General features: G+C 27.6%; 1 protein-coding gene across 1 annotated transcript in view; it reads left to right on the top strand.

Moving 5' to 3' along the window:
- The window catches only part of LOC100199875 (RNA-binding protein 41), a 74,382-nt gene that overhangs the window by 29,719 nt on the left and 32,390 nt on the right, over window positions 1–12,273 (top strand). Inside the window, exons 3-5 of the mRNA XM_065797914.1 lie at window positions 1,287–1,488; window positions 10,130–10,404; window positions 12,029–12,176. Of these exons, the coding sequence (XP_065653986.1) occupies window positions 1,287–1,488; window positions 10,130–10,404; window positions 12,029–12,176 (625 nt within the window). The remainder of the gene's footprint in view (window positions 1–1,286; window positions 1,489–10,129; window positions 10,405–12,028; window positions 12,177–12,273) is intronic.

Below are 12,273 nucleotides of genomic sequence, written 5' to 3'. Positions count from 1 at the left end.
ATTCTAAATAATATTACTAAAGACTATTTAAAAAACAGTTCAAAAAACACCACATGTCAACCATTAGATACCCAACCCTTTATAAAACTACCTTGGATACCAATTGTTGGTCCAAAACTTCGTAAAGAATTTCGAAAACAAAACATAAAGGTTATTTTCAAATCAACTCCCAATTTAAAAAATATTTTTTGCAACAATAAAACTAAACTACCACTAAACACAAACCCTGGCGTATACCAGCTTAAATGTTCATGCGGTTTGATATACATTGGTGAAACTAAAAAGAAGGTGATATCGAGATGTATTGAACACCAGAAAAACAGCTTAAAAGAAAAATGGTCCAGTTCGGGTGCAACTGAATATATATATATATATATATATATATATATATATATATATATATATATATATATATATATATATATATATATATATATATATATATATATATATATATATATATATATATATATATATATATATATATATATATATATATATATAGAGAGAGAGAGAGAGTAAAGGACTTAGATATACAGTAAGTGGTGAAAAACTGCTCTTCGATTGTGGTTTTTAAACTGACAAAATTAAGGTTAGATTATAACAAAACATATTAATTTAATTGTGGAAAGTAATTAAGTTTAAAAAATCACAAAAACTCAAATTAAAAGACTACAATATTTTTAAAAACATTCTGAATGTTTTTATTTTAATTTTTAAAAATAAAAACATTCTGAATAGGCTTAGAGTAGGCTTCAAGGAGATTTTCCTTCTTTTGAATGGATTGGGATAGTTTTTGAACTAGCAAACTTCCCAATTGTATACATGACCTTTTCTTTGCTTTCAATCTGAACATAATACAATCTTTTATCTTCACTGCAGAGTCATTCACCTTTTTTGTGATACCAAAAGCTTCATTCAATGGATCGTATTTTCTTTGTTTTACACATTTATGATATGTCTACAGCGCTTGATCTAGTTTTGCTTGTGTGACTTAAATTGATAAATGAAAATTTGACTTCTTCAGCCATAAACTAGTTACATTTTTCTTAATTTGCTTTATGGGTTCTTTTCTCCTTTGATTGATTCTCTCAGGAATAGATAGTGACCAACAAGTTGGAATTTGGAATAGTATCCTGCTGTTATAGAACAGTTCTTCCTTTCCTATATGACTCTATGTGACTAATAATCTAAAAAATTAGTATTATTAAAGTATTAAATCTTTATTCTTTGACTTTGGTTGTTGTAATTTATTGTTTTTGATTATGTATATATGATTTATTTAGGAGAAAATTTCCTCTACTTTATGTAAAAAGTTGGATACAATTGACCAAAAACTAGAAAAGTATAGGTGCAAGCTTGCTAAACGTGAAAGTTATAATGGAACAATATCAGTTTCTAGAAAAATATATGAGCTTAATCAAGCTACATACAGCAATAGTACAAAAAATCAACCTTTTAGACATTTAGTTCAGTGTGAAGAGAAAGGTAAAGTTATAAGTTATTTCATTTTAAAACTAGTTTTTATTTTATTTTATTGAGCATAATCAAAAATTTAATAAAAATGATAAAATTACATATATACACACTTTTAAGAATATTAAGCACTCTACTTGGTAGAATACATTTTAAAATTGTTTATATACAGCAGTGGCCAAAAATTAAAGACCACTCATTTTTTTTCAAAATTTTTTTTTAACCTTAGTATAATTTTATTTTGGAAAAAGGTATCAAAAAAAGAAAAACATTTTTAGAAATAATTTTTATTGTATTTTATATTTATTATAAAAGAATTTATTATTTATTTTCAAAATAATGTTAAAAAATTAAAAAACTGACTAGTAAAAAATATAAATGGGAAAAAAAATTGGACAAAATTTTAAGACCAGTTTCAAAAATATTTTAAAAAGCAATAAAAAATTAATTTAGAAACGTGTTGTTCCTCCATTTGTTTCAAGCACTCTTGTACTCGTTCTGGCATTGAATTCATTAAAGTTTTGATTACTTCATCAGGCACATTTTTCAAATGATGAGAGATAGAAGATTTCAAATTTTCCAAATTGTAAAGTTGTTCTTTACCAAGCTTGTGATCAAGCCACGACCATAAATTCTCTATTGGATTCAAGTCTGGACTATTGGCAGGCCATGAAAGCACTTGAATTTTATTAGAATTGAACCAATTGCTAACAACATGCGTTTTATAACACGGCGAATTATCTTGCTGGAAAATAAATCCATCTTGCAACTGCCATAAATCAATGCTAGGAATAAGCGAGTATTCCAAAATTTCGATGTACCTTTTTTTATTGAGTCTACCATCGAATAAATGAAAAACGCCAACTCTACAGGCACTCATACAGGCCCAAATGCCTATTGAACCACTGCCTTGCTTTATTCATTTCAAAATGCATGATTCATCGAACCGTTCGCTTGGAAGTCTATGCAACATTACGCGACCTTTTCTGTTGTCTACCTCAACGTTCACTTCATCACTAAAGACCACACGGCTCCACTGATCTGTTGACTAATTTTTATGTAGTTTGCACCACTCTTTCCTGGCAAATTTTTGTTTTTTATTTAAGCGTGGTTTTTTTGCAGCAGCACGCTATAAATAATTTAAATTGTGGAGGCCCTTCGCACAGTTCTAGGGCTTGTTTTCAGACCATTTGATAGTGTCCATTTCGTAGACAAGTCTGTAGATGATGCTTGTCTGTTTTCTTTCATTAATCTCACTAACGAGCAAACATCACGGTCATTTAAAATTTTATTGCGTCCAGTCTTTTGACGATCATTAATTGACCGGGTCTCTTTGTATTGTTGAATTATGTTAATAATGCAAGAGTGAGACCTTCCGAGCTTTTCTGCTATTTGTCTGATGCTATAGCCTTCTTCTTTTAATACAAGAGCCGCGTATCTGTCTTTTTCTTCGATCTTTGCACGCATTTTTGTAATATTTTAATATCCTTATTGCAATTCAAAAAAGAAATGTTTATTTGATATCGAAACTCAGGTTTCGACATTTTATTTTATAGCCAACGTAATAAGCAATTAAGACAGTTAAAAAAAATAATGGATTATTATTTTTAAAAAGTGGTCGTTAAATTTTGTCCAATTTATTTAAAGAAGATTTATAAGTACTCATCAGTTTTTTAATAAGTTAAATGCTATTTAATTAAAATTAGATTAAAAAAATTATACCACTTTAATCCGTATGTTTTAATTAACAAGATATTAAAAAAAAAAATTTAATATGTCAATTAGAATCTTCTTAATTTTAATTTAAAGATTAAGAAACCAACTAAAAAATGAGTGGTCTTTAATTTTTGGCCACCGCTGTATGTATACACATTAGGGTGGTTCAGATCTTGTCAGATAGTTACACCTACAAAAATCTTGACCTACCAAGTTGTTCTACAAAAAGAACATCTACTAAAAAGTGGAACTAATTTTCAGATAACCTACTGAGGCCTAAAATGTTTTCAACCGATTATATTCTTTTTTATTTTCAACCGATTTATGAAGTTTTCATTTTCGACCGATTTTTCGGCCTATTTTATAGATTTTTATTTTCAACCAATTTGAGATAAATTAATTTTCAACCAATTACCTGGTTTGTGTTTTTAATGTTTTTTTTTTTAAACTACATCTAAAAAAAAAAAAATTTAACAATCAATAAGTTTTCCATGCTTTCATTGAACCTTATACCTCCCAATTCTGAAGACAGTGCTTCAACCACTGCACCAAAAATGATCAAATTAGGCTTGTATTCAAATCAACAACAAAGTATACAAAATAAATACCGGAAAGGCGTAGCACAGTAGTTTGAATATTTAGTAGGTTGAAAATTCAGTAGGTCAAAAATTCATTAGGTCAACGATTTAGTAGGTTAGAAAATTAGTAGTACATGTTTTAATTTGGTAAATATAAAAATTCAAAAACGCCATATTCTACAATTTACAGAATTTCAAAATTAGGTTTAGTTATAAGCCACCGTTCAGATTTAGGTGGAAATATTTTTTTTTAAATTTAAAAAAAGTTTAAGGGTGGCACACAGCACCAAAGAACTTTTTTTTCACCCTTTTTTGACATTTTTGACCCATGTGTGCCACCCTTCAACATTACATAATTTAATTTTTTTTCTTTATTTATTCTCACAATGACTAATATTAAAAAAATTTAGGCCTTCTTTCTGTGTATTTTTTTTATCAACACTGAAAAAGTTATAGAAAAAGTAATAAAGTAGACAAAATTAGTTATTTTCATATTTCTACAATCTTTTTTATTACAAAATCCACTTAAGTCAAGTTATAAATATGCTATTAAAATATGCTATATTATTTTGGATATCAAACTTAGTGAAGTATCTAAAGTAAGGTGGGTTAGTTCTCCTCTATTAATATACCTTTCTTTTAAGTTGCAGGAGGATAAATGAGAAGAACAAAATTAAAGCAATATGAGACTTTTATTAAGTTATTAACAAGTTATTGTTTTAAAATACTGTTAGTTGTGTTTGATGCTAAATCTGTTTTCTTCGCTCCTTTTGTTACTTCTTTTGTAAATATGGTTGTAAATAAGCAAAGACAAATCCTGTCTTTTCTTCTCTTTTTTGTTGATTTTCCAATCAGTTCTTTAACTAGTTTAATGGTCTCTGATGAGTCATTGACCACATCAAGGGGTTAAATAATGATTTCAAACTTAAGATAAAAATCGTTGAACTTCCAGAACTGTGAAGGAATTTTAAGCCACTGCAACCCACTCATTTCCATGTCCAATCTTATCAAAGATAAGCCAAGATTTCTCAGTTACTAGAGCACAAAGACATGGAGGCTGATCTTTAGCAAAATCTAGAGAGTGAAGAAGCTCTTTATTGACTATAACATGTTCAAGTGGATAAACTAATGGTTTTGCGGGAAGTGTACTGTACAATGCTTTGGCAATATCTTCTCTGTTTGGGCAATTTTCATCTGCTAAAGCCAGCACTACTAAGGCAGGATCAAGATACCAGCTGTGCCTGTCAAATGATTTTAGTGCTGAAGTAGCTCCATAAAGATTTATATTCATGAACCTCTTCATCTGCCACAGCATTTTAATGTCCTACAAAATATTTTAACAAAATTAGATTAATTCATCAATTAAACAATTAACTTTTCTTTTTTAATCTGTTTTCATATTTATTAGGAGATGTTGCTCTAAGGAACCACTGAGTGTAAAAAATGCCAACTAACATAGCCAAATCACAAATCTCAATAATATTTTTTTCTGATAAGTTTAGGATGGTTTCTAACAGTAAATACATTTTAAGGTAATACAATGTTTTTGCTATTAACCTTGCATGATGTAATGCACCAGTAATATGAAATTTTAACCTCTTTTTTTATGAAACTGCCATTAATGATAGTTCAGCTAACTCCTGAAAATCTATTCTTGATTTACCATCCTAAAATTAAAAGATTTAGTTTTACATATTTTGATAGTACAAAATTGTTAAAATTAATTTTAACAAATTAGTACAAACAATGCAGTTGTTCTTAACCTTTTTGTAGATCCTATTATCTATTACATCTCTGTAGAACTGTTCCACCTCAAGGAATGTTGTTTATTTACACAAGTTCCTGCATGACTTTGAATCCTTGTTAATGGAACTGTGTCTTTTTCAAGATCATTCCAGACTGATGTTAGGTGTTTAAAGAGCTGATTGTCTGGACCAGACATTTTACTACCGAGATAAATCTTGTTGAAGTGGGTTATATATCTTTCTAAAATATGATGTCTACAGGCAAAGAGAAGTAGCGGCCACCCAAGCTTATGCAACATAAACAAAATAGCTAGCCAAATCTAACTTGTTTAAATATAAAAATATTAAAAGGTACATAAGAAACACTAAAGTTTGTCAAGAAAATAATAAATGACTACATTAAAGTTTGGTTATATTAAGTCTTTCACTGTTATTAAACATTCCATATTCTCTATTCCACATCCAGAGAATCAAAGTTAATGCCAAATGATCTCCTTCTGTGACAGAGGAATATGGCAACATAATGACCATGTATAGGGACTCCAACTCATACACAGTTTTGTCTCCACTCATAAATCTTTGTGAAATCATGTCCTTTCTTAAAGATTGAATTTTTAAATGTCACATTCATGTTAAAAATCACTTCGTGTACCTCTGCTGCATAGTTTTTTAAATGTTAGTGACTTCTTGTAACTCTGCTACATATTTTTTTACTGATCTTTTGGCTTGAATTTGTGCGGAGATAAAAAAATCTAAGTTAGATTTTTTCAAAGTTTGAATCTTCCAAAACTTCAAAGTCTTCTACTGACTAAGCAGATTCTTTATACTACAGTTCATTTAAATTTTTTTAAATCTTGCTTCAAAATTTCTCATTTTTTCTTTTCAATTTGAAGTTTTATGGGGCTGGAAATAATAATGCTTCTATGAGTTTTTGTTATTGGTTTTTTTATTATGGGTTTTTTCTTAGGGTGACCCTATCTAGATTGTTTTTATGGTTTCTTTTGGGGGAGGATTGAATAGTTTTAAGAGACACAATACTGGCAGTTGTCTGGTTTGCTAATAAAATAGGACTGCAGTTTTCAGGCTGATCTTCAGACAAACATCAGTCAATCTGTTATAGTTGATATTAAGAATTCATAGTTTATGTCTTTTGAAAACTTACTTAAAAACTGTATTACTTAGAGTAAAAGCTCTAGTAAAAGCTTGTCCAAAAATTTCTGCCACATCGTAGATGGTTGCTGATTTCCTAGCATGGACTTTTTTCAACAGCCAATCTTTCATTATGTTATTGTATATAAGTCTTAAATGGATCAAATACTCTGTATAATTGCTGCATATATTTTGCCAATTGGTTTGTTGGTATTAAGTTATTATAAATTGCCTATTGGTTTGTTGATATTAAGTTATTATTACTATATATATGTTGATACGATGTGATGTTGATATATGTTGATACCATATATGTTAAGATCGATATTGTTGGATTTTTCTTACTTAAATTTATAAAAAGTTACATAAGTTCATGAAACATGTTTTCATCCGACCATCTCGATGGGTTTGCTTCTCCTAGTATACTTTCTGGGGCCCCTTTAATATAAAATCCTTAAAGTTTTTTTCTTGGAAAAATCAATATTAGAGACATAGCCACTTCCTGTATTTATTGCACCAATCGTCACCAACTTTTGACCTAACTAATGTTTTTTGAGGATTAATTTTAATGCTAACACTGGTTTCATCTACATTTCATATGTTGAAAGCTGTAATAGCTTAAGAAAAAAAACAATTACTAAACAAGTACTAAAAAATAGCAGGAAAAGTTATTTATTATGTAACTTATCTTGCAAACAAACAAGTTGTCAACCCTTACATTGGCAATATGTGATGAAACAACTGCAGATGCAATATTTTAGATTTTTTATGAGAGTTATTTCCCTGAAAAAATTGAGTTATTTTCCTATAAGAAATAAATCAGCACAATTTTTATTGTTGTTTTATAAGTTATTTATGAAACACTTAACTCAAAGCAGAAACCTCAATATATATATATAATTTAATTATCACATAACTTATATAATACATCAACTCAGCAATGCTACTGTGAAAGACGATAACAAAATTGCAAATTGTATTGAAATTTGGACAAAATGTAATTATTTTACATCAACCAAACAAACTTCTCATGCTCTAATTATAATGCTACAAGCAACTATATCTCTTACAAATGATTAGCTTGAAGAAGACTAAACATTTGTTCTTACTTCCAGTTTACAAAGTGATCTTTTGGAGCTACTTTTTAGTAAGTATAGATAAATGTGCAGTGGTAAAAATGCTATGCACAATATTGCTGAAAACATTATGCAAGATATTGCTTTGTTGTCATAAATACAACATTGCCATAATGTCAGCTTTCTGAAGATAGCATAAAAGTTGCACTATAGTACGTTACAATGGTAAAAGTTTAAAAAAGGATTTAGATGTTGAACTTATGATTAAAAAACGCTGCTAATAATGAATACCTGAAAGTTTAATACAAAGTAGAACCTATATATCCGATTCAAATTCTGTCTGATTTTATTTAGTATCTTTTTAGCATTCTAGATGATATTTCTCTTATTCTAATCAAACATTGCAGTTATTCTTTTTCAATTAAAAGTTTTGCAGAACAACTTTTAAAGATTTATTATAGCAGTGTTGATTTCACAAGTGAAAATCACCAAGAGTGGGTAATCAAATATAAATCTCGTTTTGTAAATATTTTTATAATAATTTGCAAAAAGAAGTCACATATTCAATAAGGAAAGATCATGTGAAAGAATTAAAAAAAAAAAGACAAGGTCTTTGTCAAAGACTTAATAAATAACGGGTGACAACTAAAAAACGAGACTGAATTTAAAGACACATATCTCTTTAAAGAAGTAAGATAAAACAAAAAGGAAAAATATTCTAGAAAGTATTTTTATTTTAGTTTTTAAATATATAATCAGTTGTTCTCAATTAAACCATTTCTTCTGACTTTATCAACTAGGCCTGGTATAGACTGAGCTAGGCTCCGTATGAGTTCAATATCAAATTTATTAAGGCAATACTTGATTCTAGAACATAGTTTTTTAAGATTTTCTGCATGCCAATTATTCTTGTAGACCAAGCCTTTCAAAATACTCCAAAAAATTTTGATAGAACAACATTCTGGCAAGTTTGCAGGGTTATCCGCTTTCTCAACATAATGCACGTTTTCCTTGTTTAGGTACATGATTACTGTTTTTGCATAGTGAGATGATGCTAAATCTGGCCAGAATACAAATGCACCATGCGAATGATACTTATTGATAAATGGAATAAGTCTCTTCTTAATACATTTGTTTAAATAGATTTTTTGATTTACAGCCATTCCACTTAGTACAAAATAAGGTTGAGAAATTTCATTTTCAGAAAAAGCAATCCATAGAAGCAATTTCTTTTAAAACTTTTGTTTTGTTTGGTATTTAACTGTAGATGGAGTAGATTTTACATCACTAGTATAAAATATATCATTTCCATTGATACTGAAGTGATTTAACGTGAAATAAGATTCATCGCCAATGATTGGTTTACGATTTTTGAATTTCTGAGACAATCGACTGCAATTAGTTCTAGCTGCTGCTTTTTGCTGGTCAGAGCGTTTTGGAATCGTCATTTTTTTTCTTGATTTAATATTTGTTCTTTTTTTTAATGTTTTGCTAATGTGTTGCCAAGTACAGTTGAACTTTTTAGCTGCCTGTTGTTAAGAAACTCCGCCTTTATGGTCAAATATGAGTTTGGCCTTTCAATGTTTGTCCAGGTCATTTTTTTTAGCTTTTACTCCACTTCCTTGAACTCTTTGGTACCCAGATTCATTTTCAGCACGTTTATTTATCTTGAAGATAGTACTTTTAGATATATTCTCAACTTTAAAATGGTCATAAGTGAACTTTATACCAGCATTTTTGTAATTTAAATAAAATCCATACACGCGTTTTCTAATCTCTTCTTGTTTTGAATTTATTTTTTTAATCATTTTTCTATAAAAAATAAAAACACATAAAATATTTAAAAACTAGAATAAAATTTTATTCCTTTTAAGAGATATGTATCTTTAAATCCAGTCTCGTTTTTCAGTTGTCACCCGTTATTCTTAATAAAAAAATATTTCTTCATTTCTTTTAATTTTATTTGTAAATAATACAAACCTTTAATTTTATTTTCAATGTTGAGTTTTATCAGTTTAGCAACATGTAATAACATGTTGATATATAACTATCTGAAAAGTCTATTTCAGTATTCTGTATTATTGGAATAAACTGACGCAGGCAATCAGTTAATAACAGCACAAAATAATAACTCAAAAATAACTCAAAAATAATGCAAAGAACTCAAAGAAAATCTAACTATTATTTAACCATTTTAATATAATAATTTATAGCGCAAACACAAATCATAAAAACTTTTAAACGGTAAAATAACTAGCCTCTTATTTATTACAGAAAATGCAGCGAAGCAGGAAATTTAAGTAATCCATCCGTGCAGCATTTTAAGTTTAACTTTATTATCATAGAATTATATTTAAATTGATTGGTTAAAAAATTTTTTTTTCAATAGCGTATCCTGAAAATGATCCAGTTGCATTAACTTTAAAAGAAAATAATGTAATTCCTAATGATCTCTCAAAAAATAAATTGGTTGATAATGAATCAGAAAATGATGAGCTTTTAGATAATTCTGAAGACCATAGTTTTGTTGGTCCATTACTAGCACCTATTAATCAAAGAATAGCACAAGTTCCAGAGAGTGTTATTAAATATAACCAAATTGATTTAATGAGCATATTGTCTATGGAAAAGTTTAAGAACTACAAAGCTGGTTCACCAACTAGGGTAACTATATTATTTGTTAAGTTTTATTTTTTTTCTCTTCGAAGTATTTTTAATACTTATAAATTTATAATATATTTAAATAGTTTTTCTACTTTTTTCTGAAAATTATTTTAAAATATTTTGAAAGTTATTTAACATGTTTACAAGTTATTTGAAGTTGTTAACTTTTTTTTTGTTATTTTACTACTGCTCTTTAAAATTAATTGATCTTTTAGTTGACCTCTAATAAAAGTTCATTAAAACTAATAGACAGTCATTTTTCTAGTTCATTGCTGATTGTGTTTTCTTTGTTCCATCATTTTTCAATTAACACTGATTAGATTGAGAAAATTTGCATGATGTAGTGATTTTTTAACCTCAAAAAGCATTAATTCAACATATAAAAATTTGAAAATCAAATTTATTATTTTAAGTATTAAATATAAATCTTTTGTTTGAATAAATAAATTGAGAAAACTTGTTTGACATTATCTTAATGTTACTTGGAAATTAAATAAAAAATTTGGTCAAAGTATTTTTATAAAATTTATTTTATGACAAAGTTTTATAGAAACAGTTTTATTTCTTTAAATAATGCTTCAAATGATCTTGAAACTATAGTAGGTTCAAAAGGCAACTCAAAAGGATTTTTTTAATTTAATTTATTATATTAAAAATATTATATATGACGATATCACAATATCCTTTATTGGATATTTCTGGAATTCTGGATATTTTTTTCAACTTTTAGTTTTTCCAGATATCCAAAAAATTTTCAATACGCACAAGTTTAGGTATAAATTTTTGATATATGTTTGTTTTAAAGCTTTTTCATTCATCACTCATAGAAAAATGTATAAAAAGTTTAAAGAAAAAAATGTGAAACAACTCAGCTAAAAGCAAAATTAAGAGAAAAATAAGGGAAAATATATTCCAGTATTTTTCTGAATATTTTACCCAAACAAAATTCCAGATTTTTAAAATATGACCTGGATGATCTATGCAATATGTTTTACAGAAGCAATTTATTTATTGATGAAAGCACTGGAGGAAACTTTTTATTTTGTTTTTGAAAATACTAAGAAGCAAATTGCAATAATTTTTAAGAAAAAAGAATAACATTTTAACTTTAGAATAACAAAGTTTTTAGAATAAATTATTTCAGATTTTTTAAAGTTGGATCAAAATGATGACCAAATTTATTCGTCATCACCATGAAAAATCAAAACTGAAAATTTTTTAGTCTAGATTTTTACTTAAGTTATTATTTAAGTTTTTTTGTTTTAATCTTTCCTTGAGCCAAAAAGTTATTTTTAATAACCTAAAGATTTACACCTTTTATCCTTGGTTAAATAATTTTTCTGGCAGTTTTACATTTAAAGTGGCTTTATTCTCTGATAAAAAAAAAAAAAAATCACATATTCTGTTCTCATTAACATCAACAAATTTCCATTGTATTAAGCTTTGAATAGGCTTTTTCTGCACACCAGTTCTTGTTGTTGTTTTTATTTGAAAAGCTGTAGTAAATTATTTTTCAAATATATATATAACAACCCTGCTGTTATGTAAACATTTATCTAGCAACCCTGCTGTTATGTAAACCTATATCTAGCAACCATGCTGTTATATAAACAAATGTTTTTAGATACTTTATATTAAGAACCTTTCCAAAAACATCAAAGAGTCTAACTTAGCAGAACTGTTTGGGAGATTTTGTGTTAATAATCCTTTAGACGTCAAGTACCAAGTAATGAAGGGATTGATGAGAGGACAAGCATTTGTAACATTTCTTGGTATGTTTTTATTATTTGTAAATATTTTTATTTTATTAGTGTTTATTATTTGTGCATATTTATTATTTATATTTACTTTTATGTTATTAGTATCTAT

This window comes from Hydra vulgaris, chromosome 05 (genome assembly GCF_038396675.1).
Source record: "Hydra vulgaris chromosome 05, alternate assembly HydraT2T_AEP".
NCBI lineage: Eukaryota > Metazoa > Cnidaria > Hydrozoa > Anthoathecata > Hydridae > Hydra > Hydra vulgaris.
This window is presented reverse-complemented; position numbering and strand designations above follow the sequence as displayed.